We start from the raw sequence: 22,084 nt of genomic DNA, 5'->3' as shown, positions 1-22,084 counted from the left end.
TTTATCGCCAGGTAATATGGTTTTCTGTTTTCTCAAATTTAAGTTTGTTTCCGTTCGGACGATTTTGCATCCTTGCTATTTATACTTTATCAGATTTCTTTATTCAGAAGTCATGGAAGGAATGCGATTCTCTGTTTGCCTTCAAAAGGAAATCTTGATATTTCTTTCTTAACTTCTTGACTGTTTTGAATCTTGAAATCTTTTTACTCATAACGTGAATCTAGTTCGCATTTCAAAAGACGCAGCTGACTTTTTAATTACTATTTACAAAAGTATAATATTTGTGAATGAATCCGACGAATGAATCAAACTGACCAATGCACATCTAGGACTCTGTGATTTGCATCTATTATACTTTCATTTATTCATTTCCTTGATTTATGTATGGGAGCGTTCTCCCAGGAAATTCCAGTTCTACCGCTTTAGCTCGCCACGATAACTAATAAGGCTGGATTATACCAAGGAGTCGGGAAAAATATTCAAAGTAATTTCAGATAAGTCGAAAAACACTTCCCAGATAGCTCACTATTTCCGATTAATAAATAAGAGATGGTTTGACTTAGCTTGCTAGACCATACACATCTAGGAAAGAGGATCGAAAGGGAATTTGGCAAGCCAAAGTCCTTTTTCGGTTTGTCTTGTTGGTGTTAGTATGAATCTTTTTCTATGTTATCACCAAATATTAGAAAATTAAAGCTGATATATCCTCTGTACAAAATCAGCGATTAGCCATAAAGTTGTTAGCACTTGAGGTCCCATTGGCGCTCATCCTAACTTTTTTTGCATTAATGCTAGGTAATTCCCATCTAACTATTGCAGCAATATGCTAAATTTTGAAAAAGTAACATTTGTTTTCCTGCAAACGACTTTTTGATGTTTTCAGTATTTTATGGGCGAAGCAGTACCTGCGCCTCCGATTTCAACAACGAGTAGTGGACCGCGTTTCCGAATCGTTCCAGGGCCTGTTTTGGGCGAAAATGGTCGATCAAATGTTCCTCGAAGTACAAGCATTACTTCTTCGGTAATACCATAGATCTCAATGGTAAAAGAAATGACATGCAAAAGAGAATAAAGAACTGCTGTAAAGATAAATATAAAAATATATTACTACTTAGTATCAAACTTAACATTAACATAACGAATCATTTTTTTGTGCTGAAAACTGCGATTTTAATCCTTTTTTCTGTTTCTTATTCTTACACCTCGTTCTGAGTATGAGCTGAAACGTTTAAAAAGCTACAGTTATATGTGTTCACTGCAGGCTTCAACGCCGTCCTTTGTCTCGCAGGTGAGCAGTCAAGACATGCAATTACGTCCCGTGCACTATGTTATGTTGAATCAAGGTAGCTGATCCTTAATTATATATAGTTTCGGAAACTCCGCTCTCGATTCTTGGTTTTTAAGTGATTTGGGCTTTCCAATGGTTATCCAGAGTTTTGGTTTACTTTTTTATATCAGTTTATTCCATCATCTTGCAGCGGTATAAAAATTTTTCCACCATATTACTTAAAATAGGAGTGCAGACGTATGAATAAGTCGGATGAATTTTGTTTTTCACTTCTATTCAACTGAAATAGTTTTTAAGCTAACAATGCGCAAACTCAACAAAATCAGATGCGTAATGCTAATGCAGCTGAACAAGCAAGCATGGTTTCAAAATGTGCGCGGTTCTTCAAAACGCTTATACACCTTTCACAGCAACCTGATCAACAACAAGGACAGCAGACTGCAGTGCGGGTAACCGAACTTGTTAAGGTGAGTTTCAACGGTTTATATATAATATAATATATATATATAAAAGTTGTATGATACAACTTTTATGGATGTTTGGGAAGACAGGGAAAATAGGCAAAAAAAATTTTTTTTTGGGAAGATAAGCAATAATTTTTTTTTAGTTTGCAAGTAATATAGTTGATTTACGATCTTATAAATCAATTCACATATATTTTAAAGATGATCGTACATTTGCTTTCCAGTTAGTAATATATGGTTCAATGCCTCCAGAAGTGTTTACCAGTCGACTTCAAGAAGCGCTGCGCTCTCAAGCACAACCGCATTTACTTCCGTTTCTTCAGAAGGTATCACTTTTATAGAGTTTACATTGAAGTGATTTCTTCCGTTTTTTTTTATCTTTTTTTTTTAAAAGTATAGCGCGTGAATATTATTGGAACTCTTCGGTCAAGTTCTTTAGTTCATCTCTTAATGGTTAGGTAGACTGGCGGCAAGGTTATCTTTGCATTGCTTTTCATGATGTCTATCTTCAGTTTATTCATTCAGTTACCATGATGAAAGAATGGCCAATTATTTCAGACAACTTAAATACTGTTATAAAAGCCTGATTAATACTATTTCATTGAAGACTTTACCAGCGCTGAGAGCAGCATTACAAAAGGGTGAAGTTATTATTGAAGGAATCGATGCCACTGCTTCACAACATCCACCACTTCCTGATATGCCTCAGCCTCCTACACAATGGGATACAAGTACGCAACGAACAAATAATGAAAATTCTTACATGTCACAGGTATGTTTTGTTCCTTTTTATTTTTCAATGATGTTTGTATCTTCGGCTTTAAGTTGTAAAGATGTGTAAATGCTTCGCAATCAAATTTATATGTCAACTTTTTTCAATATTTATTTTTTATCTCCCAAGTGTGTACTACGATTTGAACTTGACCAATGTTAAATTTGTTGAAGAGGTCTTCAAGTGTTGCTCCGCCGTCATCATTGATTAGCAGCGCAGGAAGTTATACGAGAACCGAAGGGAGTGATGAATTCTCAGTAGAAGAATCGTCTAGTGAAGTTGAGGTTCGTACATTACCTTCGAGTCAAACACAGTATAAACTTTTGAATGGGGATGTCATTGCTCGGTGAGTTTTCTCGCTTTTGTCTATTTCTTTAGTTTGTTATGTCATTATTATCAGTTAAGTTTTTCCTGTTATCAAATAATTTATCGATCTCATATTTGTCTATGGATAGGGTTAATTTTTTCATATTGACAGTTCATTTTCAGGAAAATTCAGCGGATAATGCCTGATGGAGGTATCCCACAAGATGATGTGATCGCGCTGATTTCCCAGGCTGCGGAATTTAGATTGCGGGTAATGCTTGCCAAATTAGCTATTGTTGCGGAGCACCGTTTGGAACCTCTTCGAAATCATCCTTATTATCGCGTATGCAAATTTCGTACTTACCATGCTGACAGGGTCTTTGGTTACAGTTCATTTATTTGTTCACGAATGTTATTTGATTTTCTAGCCAATTGATGATACTCGCCGACAGCTTCGTTTCGTGGAAGAATTGGAACGTTTAGAATATGAAAGAAGAGAAAATCGTGAAAAAGAAGCATTAATTCGACTCAGTAAAACTAAAGGGAAAGACAAAGACACTCTAGTTGAGAAAGCAAAACAGGTTGGTAACGTTTTAACTTTCATCATTTTAATTGGTTAACTGGAATATTCATATTTCTTTCCTTATAATGTTAAAAAGACTTGTATTTGAACCGCGCATCTTTATTTACATTGAAGAATCTCCTTGTTTGTTTGACTTTTTCAATGAAATCATTTTTCAAGTTGCAAAGAGCTGATCAGGAAGCTGCACGAAATCGGGATGCCAATGCTGCCGCAATAGCAGCGTTAGGTGGAGGGAAGATAAGCAAGAAACCTTGGTCCGAAACAAGTAATCCTTTCGATCAACCAATAACTGCTGGAGTTTCACTTCAGGTTTGCATCTTTAATAAATTTAGCCTGTTGTACACGAAGTTCATCTGTCTTCATTTTTATTTTTATACTTTCTGTGCAGACTCATCGCCCTCGCACAAAACGAGTTACTATGCGAGATCTGCAGCTGGTGATTGCTCAAGATCCGATATCTCGAACATCGCAACTGAGACATCGTTTAGCTTTATTCAATTATACAACTGATACTGTTTCGGCATAAATTGAGCGTAAACATAATTTTGAGCTAATCAAAGTATAATTCCAAATCAAATCTTTCTTGCTGGTTACAATACATATTCAAGAAGATAACCTGAATAGTGTTTATGGTTGTCTGCTCAAAAACTTATTTTCTAATGTCGGGAAATTCGTCACTACATTTTAAATGTTACTAACGAACAGAAATTTGAAGATTAATTGCAAGAATCGTTGCCGAACAAATAAGAAGAATCCAGATAAAAAGGAAACATTCGAATATAACAGGAAATTAAGTATAATTATAGAGAATACAGATTCTTTTCCTTTGTTTTGGAATGCACGGATAGATAGACCCTGTTGCTCTTCTAGAATATGTTTCTTTTTTATCTGGGTGTTTCCTGTGTATGCATTAGTGATCTTTCCATTTACAAGTTTTTGGTGGAATTGTAAATGTGGGTCTTCGATTACTTTCCTACTTGCAAAAAAATTTTTTTCGGTTGTCATACATTTTATACCGCTATTATGTATACCTCGTAGGGTTGCATTTCTTTACTTTTTTCTTTCTTTGTATAGTGACATACGCTTCCTTATTATACTTTCTTCCTTTGTATACTGACATATGCTTCGTTATAAAATAGTTCGTTATTTTGGTTTTTCTTTTTTTGCAATGAAAGAAGACAGGAAAAGGTAGTAGAAATTCAAAATGGTGATTTATTGTCCTACATTCGAAAATGGTGATTTATTGTCCTACATTCTATAAAATTGCTTAATAACTCATTCAAATAACATTTAATTCGGAAGAAAAAAATTGATGTGTTCAAGTTTCTAAGCATTAAACAAATCATTAAACAAAATAAGGGACGAAAAATGCTGTATAAATTTTGAAATGCAAGGTATAAAATAAAGCAAATCGAACGCGTGAATCAGCAGTCTCTAGTTTGGATTTTTTTTTCACAATTTCGATTATGGTATAAAATGAGGGTTTTAAATGACGGTTTGAGTTTATAAGTTGTTTTTTTACTTGTTTTTTTTTTTTTTATTTTGGAATTTAATTGTTTTTTGGTGTGATTTTTCGTTTGTTTTCTTTCTTTCATTTTCATAGTTTTTTATCATACTGGCGTTTTGTTCTTTGTAATATAACTTTTTTATTGTTCTTAATTTTCTATTAGAAGACTGTGTATTATAGATATTCTAAACTAATTTTGAATTTTGCTCACCTATTTTTATTCTTATTTTTTGTTGGTTTTAAGTTTGATTGTGAAGTGAGATTGCGAAGAGTAAAATTTTAAAAATGTTTTTGAAAGTAATTTGCAAAGATTGGCGTAGTGATGATGAACGAAATACACTTTTCAATAAAAGAAATGCACTTTTCGACTCGAAACATGTAGCGTCTTGAACATTTTAAAAGCTATTTCGAAAAGTATGTCTACTCAAAAGTTATAAATTTTTTTATATGCTTGAACAGATTTTTGGTGCGTTAGAAGAAGGAAATAATCACAGCATGGGTAATTTATCAAACGAGAGCTGCTGGTCTGTAGCAAATATATGTTCGCATTCATTTTTAACAAATTGATAAGGAACATAAAATTCTCATTAATCAAGGTTTAGTTCACTATAATCCCCATGTTCTTCCTTCCGAAGGTCTTCATCTCTTTCAGTTGGAATTCAGAAAAGACGAGGCGATTTTTTAATATGTCGAAACAATTTGTTTAAGTCTATAAGATAGTAATCTATAGACTAAAGACTACTGAATGACCGTAACAATCGGCTTGTATGCATCATAAAACATTTCCAATTTGCAATTAATCTTGTGTGTATTGATAATATGCTGTAAAAATGTCATTATGCCTGATAATTTATTCACTCATCTAAAGGTCTCCTGTTGGAAATCAAAGTCGACTATATAGAAAAAAATCCACTGTCTAGATCAGTCTTTAGTCACAGCAGCCTTTACTCGATTAGTCTTCAGTGGCTAAGCCAAGAGTACGCAAGTAGAGAGCTAATCCGTCAACAAGAACTATCCCGATTAGCTTCTCACACAAAAGTAAATTTACCTCATTTATCACTACCGATATACAGCAGTTACCTGAGATTATGGAGGAATTTTTGGAGCAATTTTGATGCTGCAGTACATTTCCAAAAAATTGAATTATCTAATGTCCTGACTAAAAGAGATGTCTTACATCATCATAGAAAACTATGACTTTGTAAGAAAGTTTTGAAAGAGAAATTTGAAAAATCATTTATCATTAAGAAATTGCTCTACAATGAATAGCACTTTTTCAAGAAAAACGATAGGGAAGAGAAACTAACTGTCTAAATAATTGAAAGAATACTTCGGCAGCTGGAAGCGATAGGAAAAAATCTAGAGCAGACGAGCACCGAAATTATTGTTGTAAACAAATAGTCTGTTTGGATACTAAATAAAGTATCCAACAAAAGGAGGAATAAGAACTATGGTCGGTTAATAAACTCCGGCACTTTCTAGGAAAACTGGTTGCAAGAAACAAAATGACTTATTTGTTTAGCAAAAGAAAAATCAAACTTTTAGTAATAAGAAGAAAAGAAATCCAGAATCCAATTCAGACATAGATCGACGATTCTAGGAGATAAAAGGAAAAGAACTTCGGCTTTATTTGCAACAAAACCACAGAGATCAAGTGGCAACAAAGTTCCAGGAGAAATCAGAAAAGAAGGTCCAAACCAGCATTTAGTTAAGAAAAGATTTCCTTGTTCATTTCGCAGCAATGCCCGTTGAGATGAGAGTGTTAAGTTTATCCCATTTATCCCACCGCCAAGCAGCGGATAGAGCATCTAAGAAAAATCGAAGCATGCCTAAATTGTTTTCAAAGAAGCAATATAGTAAAAGATTGCAGAAAACTAAGGAACTGCAAAGGACACTATGTATTATCCACTCCAAGGACGTTAAACCAGAAAACTTAAAGAAAAAAAAAGGATGGAAATAGTAACAAATAGCACAGTAACTGATCAAAAGCGACCAGAAGGTAAAATTTTGCTTTTGTGTAAAGAAATCAGCGTCATAATTCTAGAAATCTGAAAAATTGAAACGGGAACATTCATGCTGTTCTATACAGGGTAACAGTTATCATTCATCTCAATGAACTAATCAACTTAAAAAAAAGAACAGAAAATAAGGAATTGCCTCATTTGGTAACAAGAAACATAAAAAATGCTATACGACGAATGCAGAGGAAAGAAGGAACAACTTAAAGTAATCCCCATTATAAGAACAGCTGAATTTTAAAAAACGAGGCATTTGTCAGAAAAATCCAGGACTAATGATTATCTTAATTGAATATTCATTAAACAAGAATTGAAACTGTTTCAAATTGCATCTCATGTAAGCAATCATTTATGCAAACTCATCTTCCCGTTGTAACTGAACTTACCTGCTTGTATAGAATTTTTCAACTGTTAACAAAGGGCATGTGCATTGTTTAATATGTTAAAATTTACATCTTTGTTCTAAGCCAAATTTGCCTGCAATGTCGAAATACTGCAGAGGTTTTTTAACCTAATAATCATTCTTATGAGCAACTGACAATAATAAAATCCAACTCTTATTACATAAGAGTAAAGATCATCTGATAGCTCTTTAGCACTTGTTGCAAATCAGTTTGCCTACGATATATGGATTTAAATCCTTTATTTTATTCATTTTTTTCGTACCAGCAAGTTACAAATCTGCTGATCCTTTACGCTCATTTAATTTCATTCATTTAAATCTTAGGTTTTCCCTCAGTTTATTTCTTCTTGTTCACCTCACATTCGCAGACTTTCAAATTCTACGAAGTTATCAGTATATTGTTGCTATAGATTAATACTTGCGTATAGCGAATAAAGTCGTCAGAACAGACTCCTTCTCAACACATTTGTTTACACAAACTTCAAATCAAACGAACTAACAAGAATTTACAATTTCTCGACAACATTACCGTCTTCAAAATGTATACAAATTTATACATTAAATAGTTTGAGTGTGGTCGGTTTTTAATGAGAACCGACTGAACAGCAGAGAGTTGAGTGAGAATTATAAATGATTTACAAAATACTTGAAAGGATAGCAGCTGTAGAAGAGTTCAAAATATGGGTATATTTCTTGATTCGGACCAGTTATTCAAAACATGGTATATTTCTTGACTCTTCAGATCAATTTGACTTCTCAAATGGATTTATGTTGGGAAGTCTTTGGTGGATGTTGAAAACTGTTGGATTTTCCAGCAGAAATCTGACCAGTTGCTAGACGACGACGACACACGTTCTTTGATCTTAAAGAATAAAAACATTTGGGTTGCTGGCATTGACACCCCCCGAATAAAATTTATACGGCGCAAGACACTTTTCGTTGTTTTTGGTTCCGCCATTGTTTATGCACCATGCATTGGGTACATTTCAATCACAGTTATCAGCAAAGTACTTATGTATTTTACAATATTTTAAAATTTGGCGCCATCAAAGGCGAAAATGACTGGTGATTTCGAGCGTAATTGGTTAACTGGACACCACATTTCATGCTGTTACATCTCTTTACAACCACAATTTCGCTCCTGCAAACAGTTTTCAACACAGAGCCCTCCTCTCTTTTGTTTCCTACATCCTGTTTTAACCCGGGAATTACCACAACTTTTTCCTCCCATTATTTGTGTGTGAATACAATCACTTCCCTGTCTGCCATATTGAATGAGCAACTCATATAAAAAGATAACAATTCCACTTTAAAACTCGAAATACAACTTCCTATCCTTATGTGAAGCTACCTACACCTTAGTTGGTGATATAATTGATGTGTTATTCTCACAGGTTTTAAACCAAATACCAGTGCAGTTCACTCAAAACAAGCATGATTCATGTAGGAACCATATTATGCATCGAAAAACGTGCTTTCTCCAAACTAATTCAGCCGTGTAGTGTTTGAATTCTGTGACTTAACAGATATTAGCCTTTCTCAGATATTTATTATTTAGAGTAAATCGCATACATATAACTACAGAAAGCAACTAAATTATAACCTTAACATAAACAGAAACAAAAAACTCTGTTATTCAAAAAAAAAAAAAAAGAACTTCACGTCGTCCAAATAAATCATTTTTAGGTGCTACTGGATTTTTTATGTATGACCATCGACCTTTTTGAAATACTCCTTGGACTCCTTGATGCCGGGCTTAATTGTTGGCTTATCATCGGACCAGTTTGCCGGACATACTTCACCATGTTTCTCCACAAACTGAAAGGCTTTTAGCGTACGAAATGCTTCATCCACACTACGACCAACCGAAAGATCATTCACGAGAGAATGACGGATTTCACCACTTGGATCGATTAAGAACAAACCTCTGAAAAGAACTAGAAGAATTAATAACTAAAAGAGATACATCCTCAGTTTTGTTTAAGAGACAACACATTTGAATTTGTAAAAAAAAAAACTCTAAAATGTCCTAGACAAAGTGTCAAGATATGGCATCTTACCTATATGAGATACCTGTTTCATGATCAAGGACACCGAATGCATTCGCTATATCTTTATTAAAGTCTGCAAGCACTGGAATCTGCAAGGAAACTTTCCAGCCTATTTAAGAGTATTGAAATTAAAACCGGAATATTACTTAAACTTGTAAAAATTTATAAATACCGGGAACCTTCATGTCACCGAGACCACCTTCACTACGTGGGGTTTGAATCCATGCTAGATGTGAGAAATGTGAATCGCACGAACATGCAATCAGTTCTGTGTTTAATTTCTGAAACTCCGCACATCGATCGCTAAAGGCAGTAATTTCGGTTGGACAAACGAAGGTACTGAAACTAACATCAATTTCAAGACCAAGGTGAAAAATTAATAAATTAACAAACAAATCATTATCAATATACAAAAAGTTTAGTCTACCGTTTTGGACTGCTGAAAATTTGGAATAGAAATTAGTCCTTATAATTCATCAGCATCTTTTTGAAGAGCTACTGCTAGTACTTAAGTATGTTGCAAGTTGGTTTTTCTCGGATTGCGTGTTTTCGATCTGACATCGAAGTTGCAGTTTTGCATGTGTAATTTATAGTTTCAGAAACAATGTTATCTGTAGGCAAAGTTGTATCATGTAATTAGTGTAGTGTTATTAGAAAGCTTATTATCTTAGTGTTTAGGACTGGTTATCTATACAGTGTTAGAAGTATTGTATTATGTAGGATTTGTTATTTTGAAGAATTGAGAGGCCCCGTTTAACAATCATGAGACTGAAATCATGAGCGTTGGGACCTTTGAAGTCGATTTTGATCTAATGGTCATTAGGTACGATATAATTCTAAACATAATTAATGTCACTGCTTTTGTAAATGAGTGTAAGCAAGTACGAATTAAAAATTGTAAAATTTCAGAACATTGATGAAACTGTATTGAGAAGCTAGGCTGTCTTTCTGTTGGAGTATATTTCTACGGCATGAATCCCAACTTCCCTGTATAAGCATTTCTTAGTTGCTTCCTTTTCGTTCCATAAAACAATACTAGTATTCGTTATACATTTCCCACTTTGTTAAGACAATGGCCGTACTGTCGTGATCTGACACTAATCCATTTCTATTGTAGATAAGCATTTCTCCTTTGTAAAAACAAAATTTGTTATAGATTGAGATTTAGTTCTTAACTATTCATGTAAGTACTATATATCGTTGTTCGTTATCCATTCATTAAGAGTGACTTGTTTCAAAAAAATTCCATTTATTTCCATTTGATTATCTAAATCTCTGCAGAAACGCGAAGATGTGGTGGAAGTAGTTGTCTTGCCAGAAATAATGGATAATAATAATCTTAAGAAGGTTTTAGTACACACTGTCCGGGTAATGTTGTTGAATCTCATTGCAGGTATCCGCATGTCGGTTCGAATGTATACAACAACCTTGGTGGACTTGAGATATTGTTCTGTGATCGCCTCGCAATTTCATTTTTTCTTTTTTTTTTCATTAATTCCTTCGTATTGTGCGTGACTACTCAACACCCATTTCGCTAATTTAAATTTAAAATCTTCCGGTGTTAGTCTCTATCGTGGAAGGTTTTGATTTGTTTAATTAATAATATTGGGAGAGGTGTTTGATCGCAGGGAGATTGTCTTGGATGTAAATGTAAATGCGTGAGGTAACAGAAATATAATCCAAGTTCTTTATTAGCAGAAGTAATGGGACAAAACGTTGATAGAGAACAATTGAAATTGGAATCGTCGGTCCTTGCGATAATTACACATATACTAAATGTTTTAACAAGGGTGATCCTTATATAGCAGTTATCTTACATTATATGTGTTAAAATGTGGGAATGTTTATAATTAGCCATTTTTGTACAAAGAATGATAGTAAGTAACTTTAACAATAGGTTTAAAAATGGATATCACGAAAGAGAGTACAATGGTTTGTCTAGGCATTATGATAAATGGCTGCTATGAGTTGTAATAGACATTACATGATAGATGCTCATAGTATATGAATTGGTATAAGATCAAAAGTCAATTAAACCATTACGATGAATTGTAAAAGACATCAATTGATTGCTATATTAAGCATTGTTAACATTTATTTAGTGCTTCGCGATGTTAAAATCCGCGACAGTCTCTTCCCTTCAACTTCAACTCGTTGTAACCGTGCTATCTTCTCTATTGTCATTTGCTTAATAAATTTGAAAGGTCGAATAGTGGTTTTAATAATTTGGACCATTCGCTAAATCGACTTGCATCTATAAACAAAAACCATACTTCCTGGATTGTTTGAATGAATACCTTTGCAGTGATCCGTCCTTCCCTTTCCATTTTTTCTTCATGTTCTTCTGTATTTTGATATCCACACCAGGGCTATTCGCTTTTGGGTTGCTTTAACCACAGTGACCCTTCTCATCATAATTCATATTGTCTGAATTTTGCGGGAGGAATCCTTTGATTGCAATATCAACCGGGTCATAATTACATGGGATGTATCGGAATGAAAAGTGTAAATAGCAACTCCGATCGATTTTGTATCTAGTGCAATGCGCACTTTAAATTCTACCACAGCACAACTGATAATTTTTGCAATTTCAATTATTGTATAACAATTGGCAACTCCTACCCAGTAAGCATTGCAAGTAATTCTAGTCGTGGTATATTCATGCCTTTGATTGGAGCGAGTCTTGATTTAGCGAAAAGTAACACTCTTCCTCTCTCATTGTTGCGCTCGTTCGAAATCTATTACTGCTGACATACAACACTTGAAGCATCGGTGAATATATGAAGTTGTCGTCGCTGTGAGATATCCGTTGCTAGCTTCGGTATTTCGTTAACGCCCATTCGCCACTCCTTTATGAGAGATGTCCATGTTTTTTTTATCATTATCAGGGTTTTGATTCTAAGTACATATATAGTTGAACTGAGAATAGTGATGATAAATTCTTTGTCAGGCTTGAAGAATGGTTATAGTCATAATATAAACGAGGAAAGAGGGACGTAATTTAAGGTTCAGATATCAAGTAGGAAAGAATGTATGAAGGATTTACGATAGAAACATTAGAAACAAGGGATTTAAGCTATAAACATTATTGGAAACAATGTATAAAGAATGCACAGTATAAACATCATTTGGGAAGGGTTCAAAAATTCGAACATATTTTTATCCTTATTTCATTTATATTTTTATTTTTAATATTTTAGGATTTCGCGACACTTCTGACGGGGAAGTCAATTAGGAAATTTTGGATAGGAGGAACTGAATCATTATTCGTCTTTTTTAGTCTTGTAACACGTTCGTTGAGCTATCGATACTTTGAATTGATTTATTAAACACTGTTGGTTGAGAATTCGAATTTCCCTCGTCGTTGATTTCCAGTGGGTGCAGCATATTCACTGATCTGTTGAGAATTTTTCCTTGTGGTAATTCTACTGAGACACTTCTTACTTCTCCATCCCTTTCTCTTTCAATTTCCTTTATTGTGGCTAGTTTCCATATACCACGGGGAATTTCTGGTTCATTGACTATCCTGGGAGCCCTTCTTTTACTACATCTTTTGGAGAGGAATGTGCTGTTTGGGTTCTTTTTCGAAGACTGCTCAAATACCCATTTGCCCATATGTTCCAAAATGTATCTAAGGTCTTGAGGGTGTTTGTCCAATATCTGATAAGTTCTCTTTCGTATTTGGTTTGTGTGAAGAAAATTCTTCCGGATCATTTCGTTAAACACTGGAACATTGAGCGAAGCGTTAGTGAAACGAAATAAGTTGGGCATATGACTATCTTCAAAATTTACATAAGTTAGTGGACGTATATTTAATATACCTTGTATTTCTATCATTAATGTTATTAATTCTCTTTCTCATTAACAACTTCCTCCCCATGGCTTTTCTCATTGCACTTTTGGTTATTCCAATTATTATTTCATAAAATCCTCCACCCCACATAGCTATTCGTATGGTATTTTTCCATACCATTCCTTTATTTGCTATGAATTCTGTTAGTTGTACATTTCATTCTGTAATAGTCTGGAGATAGTTCTCTGGAAAACTAACTGAAATTGGCCAGCATTATCATTCAAGATTAATTTAGGGTAACCCCTTCGGGCAACATATTACCGAACTCAGTTTTAGTAGAAAGAAGACTCACATGATCTAATCCAACGTACACAAATGTTCGAAAACGTATGATTTCGGTTTTTAGAAGACTCGGCAGTTTAAATGGTTTCGATTCCCATCTCTTGCAAATCATACATTTGTTTAATTAATTTTGGTTCTACATTTGAATATCCAGAAATCTGTTTGCAATTTCGATAGTGTATGGGCATATTTCGGCTTGGTACAGTTCCTCTTATTGTCGTTGTATAAATATCTCAGTTATTGAGTTGTGTATTGGAAGGTAAATAGGATGTAAACTATCTTCATTCAATTCGGAATTTTCTAACCGACTTCTGGAACAGTAATTTTCTTTGTTGCAATATAGATTCCATTTACTTATTTCTTTTTCAGTTATTCCTTACGATTGCGCTTGTCTAATCAATCTTTCTAGCTAATTTGTAATTATCCCTTGTAAGTTGATCCTTTATCGTTGATAAGGATTGTAACCATGGAATTTTTCTTGTTTTTACTACTCCTGACCACTCACTAAAACAGCTAGCGTCTTCAAGTTTAAAATTTCTCTTTATAACAATTTTGTTGTGACGACAAAAATTTCGCTTTCTTCTTCATGTCCAAAATTTCCGTCGAACTTGTATTCCTGTTGTAGTCAGTTGGTTTTCTCCTTTTCCAGCTATGATGGCCCTTTCCAGCATATTTCATAATTCTTAAGTTTGATTGAAGATAGTTTTTTTGTTACAATATCGGCCGGATTATACTTGAAATGTAACGAAACATGAATATTGCTTTTCTTATTTCTACTCATTTTTGCACATAATTTGGTGGTAGTTGGGAACGGTTGTGGATGCAATATAATGCACATTTAGAGGCGGGCCATGACATTACTAGTGTATTTTCAAGTTCTAACTGATTTAATGCAAATTGAATTGAACTGTACTCCAATAAACATTGCTAATAACTTCAGTCAGGGTGTAATGATACCTTTAATTGGTGCGATTCGGAATTTAGCGAATATCAAGGACGTTTCGATTCCTTGAGTATCTTAGCAACGCTTGTGTATTGCTATTGAATATGCCACGCTTGATGCATCTATAAAGACATGAAGTTGCGTTTTCTCTGAACATATCCATGTCTTGGTGTTCCTTACATCTACTGACCATCACCAAATTTCTTTATCTTTATAGAGCGATCCCCAAGTACTGTTTTTTCTCCATAAATTCTAAATAATTTTAATTGTATCATAGATGGAACAAGGAATCCCATTGGGTCGTATTGAGATGCTACGAATTGTAAAATTGTTTTTTTATCTCCACTGTCCCTATGTTTTAGGGTGGCTTGAAAGATATCCTTTTTGTGATTCTAATTAACTCCAAGGATTTTCTTCAGCTAGTATGATTCTGCTGGATCGTGTTCAGGAATGACATTTTGTTGAATTCATTGTCATTTGAAAAAAATTCTCTGCTGTTCATCTTTGAAGATACATTTGGTTTCTTCGTGAAGTTTGAGTGCTTCCTGAGTTACTTTAGCCGGTAATATAATTTTGTCAGCGTAAAGGTTTTTTTGAACCTTTAAGGAGGCCGTTTTGCTTCCATGAGCTTCTAAATAGTAGTTGAGTGCTCGTAAAAAGGAATGATATCGCTCCAAATGGAACTCTTTGGAAACTATAACATATTATGTTGTCTTCGATGACTGATCTGTTTATGTTTTTCAACCAAAGAAAACGTGTAATTCCAATTGTAAAAATGCCTTTTCATTCTTAGCCGAAGCAATATGCCTGTTAAATCTGGAAGTCCGATCAGACCAGATATAGAACATACCTTCGGTGTGAGCGGAAACATCGTAAACAGTTCTTAATTTTATTGCCGATTTATTTGGTGTTAATATCTCATGATGCGGCAAATTATATATAAAGGCAACCTGATTCATTTCTGAGGTTACTTCTTCCACTGTTTTGGATCCCATTTGTTCTTGAATTATTTCGTTGTAACGATTGAGAAGTAATTTGTCACTATGAACTATCTAACTAATATTTTTGATCTTCCGATATAAAGACTACAATTATCATTTAGACAAACATTCGAACTTTTCCAGAGCCAAGATATTTGATATCTTCCATTTTTAGCGATTGTTCCTTTGAAATGTCTTAACTCTTGCTCGTCATCATAAGTATTAGGGTTTTCTATTTCTGAGATCATAGTGACACTGTTTCATCGCTTTGATTTGAAGCAACTATCCCCAATTTATATTTTCGTCATAATTGTGAAATCTGTTGATATATCCTCCTCCACTTATTATAGGACCAACCTTTGTATGGGTTACATAGAATCCTGATGCCATTTAATGAACTTCATTTAGCAAGCTTTTCTTGAGCTATTATTTGTGGCAAACGCTGGCGGTTTAAGTTAATTACTTGTAGTTTCTCTGTTAGGTAATTTAATTCGTAAGTATCAATGATTATAATTTCGGAGTTCGTAAGTATCAATGATTATAATTTCGGAGTTAATTTCGTATCAATGATTATAATTTCAGAGAGACTTACTCCGATTCCTAATTTTGTAGTTCGATATGATTTCGGAGTTTTGCTACCAAATGAGAAGAGTTTCAGATTTTCTCTTTTGGTTCTGTCTCATCTCAATCGGTTTGCCAACTCTTTCGATATAAAGAATGATTGTGAGCCAAATGTCAAATAATGCCAAAGCTTTTTTGTTGAATTTCTGAGTGGTATGGATTAGCTACCCCCATATCCTTACATAAAAGTAAAATTCACAATTTCTTTATTGAAACTTACTTGTTGTGAGAATTCTCTGTATTTCAGTGGACAATGTCGTAGCAATACAATAGAAACAAGAAGGTTTCTTCTTTTGCATTCAGTTGATTTATGCCCTATTCGATGATACTTGAAACATGTCCTTGTTACAAAATGCGCATGGTTTTCTAGTTTTTCTGCCAATAGTTTCCTTTAATTTTGAAAGTTGACTTAATTGATTTGATTGAATTATTTATCCATTGTAGATAAAGCTGAAGTTTCATCATTAGCATTAATTTTAATTTCTCCCTGGTTATAGTTTGATTTCGAGTAACTTCTTTGTTTCTGGTACTAATTCTTTCAAAAATTGCCAGGTTTTATGAATTGGCCATCCTGTCAATTTCGACTTTAATTGGTACACTTTGTATAATATCGAAGCGTAGTTTGTTTCCAATTGCAATTTCAACACTGGGTTGTTCCAAGTTTTCATCGATGGCTTCGAAATATTCTTACAACTTGTGGAAGGTTTACTGTTGCGCTATTGGTGATTATTTTCCCCTCTAAGGTTGACACTCCGGTATCTTCGTGGCTTAGTCGTAGAAGTGCCACTTCATGGCCTTCAAGATAAATGTTTAGAGTAATGATAGCTTCTCTTATGTCAGCTGTTAAGTTTAAAATATCTGTGGATTATCGACTATTTTTGAGCAACTGTATCAAGCATATTAGCATGATAATCAAAAAGTCTGGTCATTTTTTTGATGATCCGCAGTCTGATTTCGTACTGTTGTTTAAGTTCTCGTGAAAGTGTTTGCTTCAGTTGGGTTAGATCAAATTCATTTACTTCAGCGAGAAGCTTCTGAATCTTTGATTTTGGCTTCTTTTAACAAAGTGTCGATGAGGAACTTAGAAAAATTAAATGAACTATGAGTGAGGAAGAGCAGCCGAATTATAGCTTGCTGCTAAAAAAACTGATTGAGAAAAAGGATTTTTAAATGCTCTATAATGGGCAAACTGATTTGCAACAAGTGCCTAATTACATTGAGTAAAGAGCTATCAGATGATCTTTACTCTTCATATAATATGAGATGATTTTAATATTATCAGCTCCTCCAACAATGACTATTAAATTAGAAAACCTTTACAATATTTCGACATTGTAAGCAAATTCGATTTGGAACAAAGGAGTAGTTTTTAACATACTAAACAATGCACATACGAGATTATTTCGAGTTTCGCGATAGCAATGTTTTTTCATCACTGCCAGTTCCACTTTGTAAATGATCTAAGCCTGTATTTATATTATGCATTGGCTAGATGAGCATGGTCCACTGATATGGTTTTATTGTTGTGAACTTCGTTTATATATCCACTTCCAGCTAGCGTAGGTCCAACTTCCTATAGATCAAAGAAAATCTGGATCTTAAGTTTTCTGGTTTGTCGAAATGAATAAGCTTAACGAAGTAATCAGCACCTATGAGAATATTTGGTTGTTTCCATTGATCTGTGAAATTTTTTAATTGATTTTGTTTATCTTCGATAATTTCTTTCTATTAAAATTATCCGCTTGTAATTCATTGGTCAGGTAGTATTGCATCTAATCAGATTATTTCCTTATTTCCAATTTCTACTCCGATTTCAGTCTTAGTAATAAGACACGCTTTTGGTGTCGTGTTGTCAAATGAAGCAATGTTTAGCTCCATTTCTTTGGTTCCTTGTAGAATTTAATCAATATGCCAATTCCTTTGATATGGACAATTGAGAATCAGTATTGAATAAAGCTAAAGTCTTTTGTTGAATTTCTGGGCGGCTTGAATTGATCATACTTATTTTCTTAAATAATAATAAGGTTCGCTTATTCTTTTGAATTCCCTTTTCAGTAATAGAATTAGCGATTATGATTGAATCTAATTTTCCTTTGTTGGAATCCACTGTTTGCATGAACTCCTTGTAATTGAGATGACACAGTGCCGTATTGCGTTGACCTTTATAATGGAAACACAAAAGTTACCCTTTTTTACAATTACTTGTTGCATGCCCTGTTCAAAGACATTTGAAACATGCAGTGATTTTCCTCAAACGTTCCATCTGGAGTTTGAGTGTGGGAAAAATGTTAAATTCATTATTCCAGTGGTCTTTATCACAAAATACGCATGGCCTTATTTTTCCGCTAATTGGAGTTTCTTCTGGAATCTTTTTTGATTTTATTGTATTATCTCCCTTTGGTGAATTGTTTGTGGCTAAGGCTGAAGTTTCATCCTTAACATTATATTTATTTGCTTTCTTCTCCCTTATATTCGCTTAACTTCTAACAACTACTTCATTTCTCAGTACTAGTCTTGTCAAATATTGTCCGATATCTTTAACTGGCTTACTCGTCGACTTCTCTTTCAGTTGGTATAATTTATCCACTATCCACGCTGTTAATTTATTCTCTACTGAAATTTCATTATTTGAATCTTTAAATTTCCACCTGTAGCTTCCAGCTGTCAAAATATTCTCTTCTGTGGCTTTGACGATTGCTTTCCAATCACGATCATTTCTTTTGGTGGAATTCAGTTCATTATAAAGTGGTTTTTTTACAATGAAAAGTTTACCATACTTTTCCATTAGTAAACCTATTGTTACATCGTAGTTTCTGGCGCTATATCAAAATCCCTCACAGCTAGCAATGCATCTCCTTTAAGACAAGATATCACGTAATTCAACTTCTGAATGTCTGGGATGTTTTGCTCATGAACAGTCGCCTTGAAACTATAACAAAATTGTAGGAGTTTTACCTCCTCTTGATTCGTGAGAATCATACTATCATACTATTCTTTAAAATTTGCTTACAATGTCGAAATATTGTAAAGGTTTTCTAAGCTAATAGTCATTCCTTAAGAAACTACAGTATTAAAACCCATCTCTTACTATATAAAGAGTAAAGATCATCTGATACTCAATAATCATGCTGTTGCTGCAAGTCAGACCCACTATATAAGGGTCTAAACCTTTTGTCTCAATCAACTTCTCAGTTTTATCAGTTTTTTCCTTACCAGTAAGCTACAATTCTGCTGCTCTTCCTCACTCACAATTCAGCTCATTTCCCGACCAATTTATTCATTTATCCATTTTCTTCATTTCATTTGTAGATATTCTACAAAATTATCAATATTGCTGCTATAGATTTACCTATATATTAATACCTATATATTATTGTTGTTAACAAATAAAATCCTTACAACAGACCTATCATTCAACGCATTCATTTATGCCAGCTACAATAGCAAACAAGTAAGGCTGTTGAGCATACAAAAGTTCAATTCGACTCTAAGTCACAAAGTTATATTCAGACTGGAACCTTAATTTTTACGACAAAGTTTTACAGTATAAGCATGGTTAAAATAAAATTTATCTACAAGCATTATTTGCGAAGGGTTCACGGACATATTTTCTACCCTTATTTTACTTTCATTGGTATTATTTTTAATATTTTAGAATTTCGCGACAAGCTGTGTCTCTATCGTTTGTTCAGATGACGCTAAGAATTTTTGCTGATGCTTCCTCTATTCGATCGTGTTTGGCTATCGCTTTATTGAAGTTTTTGTCGTTGGTTCCTTTGTTTCATTCATTGACAATGTAACATTGTCTACTTATAAGTATTTTCTGATTTGCCTTCCCATAGTTTCTACACGGTGCTTGAGTGTAGCCGGTAGTAAAAATGGTGACGATATAATTCCAAAAAGAACTCTCTTAAACCGATAATTTTTCGGTTTTCTTTTGTCACTAAATATATAATACTTTTTTTTTCACCTTCCTGTGGTAAGGATGCAGTTCCAATTGCTAATAAATCCGGAAGCATTATGGTTCCACTATATAAAGCTCCATTCAAACTTCTTGTTCTTTTAAGTTGGGCAGAAGCATCTTGGACTACTCTAAGTTTTGTTATGGATTTATAAGGAGATATAACTTCATGATGAGGCAAATAGTGAATTGTGTCTTTTCAATTCGCGTTTGAATATAAACTTGCAGCTGTTCTTTGATTGTTTCAGTCTATAAGATGGCAGTCTATAGGCTAAAGACTATTAATGACTCTAACATCACCGACTGTTTCATTTAAACTTGTGTCATGAATCATCATAAAACATTTCCAATTTGCAATTAATCTTGTGTGTATTGATAATATGCTGTAAAAATGTCATTATGCCTGATAATTTATTCACTCATCTAAAGGTCTCCTGTTGGAAATCAAAGTCGACTATATAGAAAAAAATCCACTGTCTAGATCAGTCTTTAGTCACAGCAGCCTTTACTCGATTCGTCTCAGCACTCCCGCCTCACCGGAAGAATCTTTAACATATGGAAACTTCCAACCAATTTCTCTGCTATAAACTGTCTGTGATATTATTTGATACTATTTAATAATTCTCATAAAGCCGAGCAATAAAGTTTTTATTCGAGTATTCGTTTCCATCATCTAAAAAACTACAAGGACATCATCATTAGTCAAAGAAATTCCTGATAGGACATATGTTCTGCTCTAAATTATTGAACATTCTGAAAGAATGCAAAGTAGTGCTTCATTCCCAATGCATTTTTAGATTTATGCAAATCCAAGTGTTATGCGAAAAAACTTATCCAGCTATGCCTAGCCTATGTACTGTTGTGAAAAATTTGAAGATTTAAGAATATTACTTTTCGGGAGACGTTGTTGATTTCGGGATGATTCGCTGGATGAAGTGTAAATTTGTAGAATAACAGAGGAATATAATAATTCCTTTATTAGAAGAAATAAAGTACAATGATTTGACAGAGACGAGTCGTAGTTGTATCACAAACTTGTCGAAAGCGAATCCGTCGTTTCCTTTACCAAACTTGTCGAGAGGCGAAGACTCGTTGATCTATCTTTGTTCTTAGATCAAACAAACAATGCTCCCTTTTTTGGCGCTTAGTGAAAACAATGCCGCCTTATTGATAATACAAAATAATGGCACCTTATTAATGATTATAGCAAGCAAATATGAAGAAACAAAATATATGTAGTAGATAAAAAATGTTACATGATAGCACTGCTAAAGAGTAATCGGTCTTAAAACAAAAAGCTCAAAGTACAAACATTACTTGTAAAATTTCATATATCGTATTTCTTACTCTCATATAGTAGTTTAGTGTTTTGCGACACGTACGGTACCACTGAAACCAAGCAAAGTATCCTCTATCGGCCTGACAAAACCTAAAGTAAGCTGTGTTATCTGCAATGTACATATTTTCAGCAATATTTCTTGTAATGGATGAATCAGTTAGCTAGGCAAATATTAAAAAACAGATCAGTTGGGAAATTGATAAACAATTGATGCGAAGTTTATTTCAGACAAATATTGCAAGGAAAAAAAGTAGTACAAAAGCAAACAATTCCATTATGCCGAGCAATATATTTTTTTGACGAAAGGAACGCAAAAGAACTTACAAGTATCTTGAAAACCAACGTATATCATAGCTCACTCTAAAATACTGATAACATGATTTCAGGTTGTGTTACCCAATCTTTTTCTATTTTTAGTTTCTTAATGCGATTCTTCAAGGACGACTCACGACATTGTGAACTTTTTGAAGTGGGTCATTTTTATCTACACTTATCGATTCGATTGATAACCTTTCTTTACTTTAATTTTATTTAATAAATGATTGACACCAAATTTAAAGAACTGGTAATGTACAAAAACTTTAATTCTGATAAATATAGCAAAAGTATTATTTTGTGCTAACATTATTGCATGAGCGGTACAATGAAGTTATACTGATCCTATTGGAAGAGAATTTAAGTGATCTAATATAAGAATCAAACCATAGTTTTAT

At 33.7% G+C, this 22,084-nt stretch overlaps 2 protein-coding genes across 3 annotated transcripts; one reads left to right on the top strand and one right to left on the bottom strand.

Annotated features, from left to right (window-relative positions):
- Window positions 1-889: 889 nt before the first annotated feature.
- Window positions 890-3,939, top strand: Bma-taf-4 (Uncharacterized protein; the record flags this gene model as incomplete). 2 transcript variants are annotated; one of them, XM_001898956.1, is made up of 10 exons in its annotated part: window positions 890-1,021; window positions 1,262-1,343; window positions 1,586-1,755; window positions 1,977-2,078; window positions 2,360-2,524; window positions 2,698-2,870; window positions 3,014-3,173; window positions 3,259-3,411; window positions 3,573-3,722; window positions 3,802-3,939. In XM_001898956.1, the coding sequence occupies 10 exons, from the start codon at window positions 890-892 to the stop codon at window positions 3,937-3,939; spliced, it is 1,425 nt and encodes a 474-aa protein (XP_001898991.1). The 2 variants fall into 2 exon arrangements, with proteins under 2 accessions (XP_001898991.1, XP_042929943.1); XM_043074009.1 differs by having other exon boundaries at window positions 978-1,001.
- A 5,103-nt stretch (window positions 3,940-9,042) lies between these two features.
- Window positions 9,043-12,232, bottom strand: Bma-prdx-3.2 (Uncharacterized protein; the record flags this gene model as incomplete). The annotated part of the gene is made up of 5 exons (XM_001898957.2): window positions 9,043-9,268; window positions 9,402-9,481; window positions 9,572-9,731; window positions 11,860-12,074; window positions 12,149-12,232. 5 exons carry the CDS (start codon window positions 12,230-12,232, stop codon window positions 9,043-9,045), a joined length of 765 nt encoding a protein of 254 aa, XP_001898992.2.
- Window positions 12,233-22,084: the final 9,852 nt, after the last annotated feature.

Source organism: Brugia malayi (assembly GCF_000002995.4).
Source record: "Brugia malayi strain FR3 genome assembly, contig: Bm_v4_ChrX_scaffold_001, whole genome shotgun sequence".
NCBI classification, from domain to species: Eukaryota; Metazoa; Nematoda; class Chromadorea; order Rhabditida; family Onchocercidae; genus Brugia; species Brugia malayi.
The sequence above is the reverse complement of the archived record's forward strand: the minus strand, read 5'-3'. Positions and strand labels throughout refer to the sequence as shown.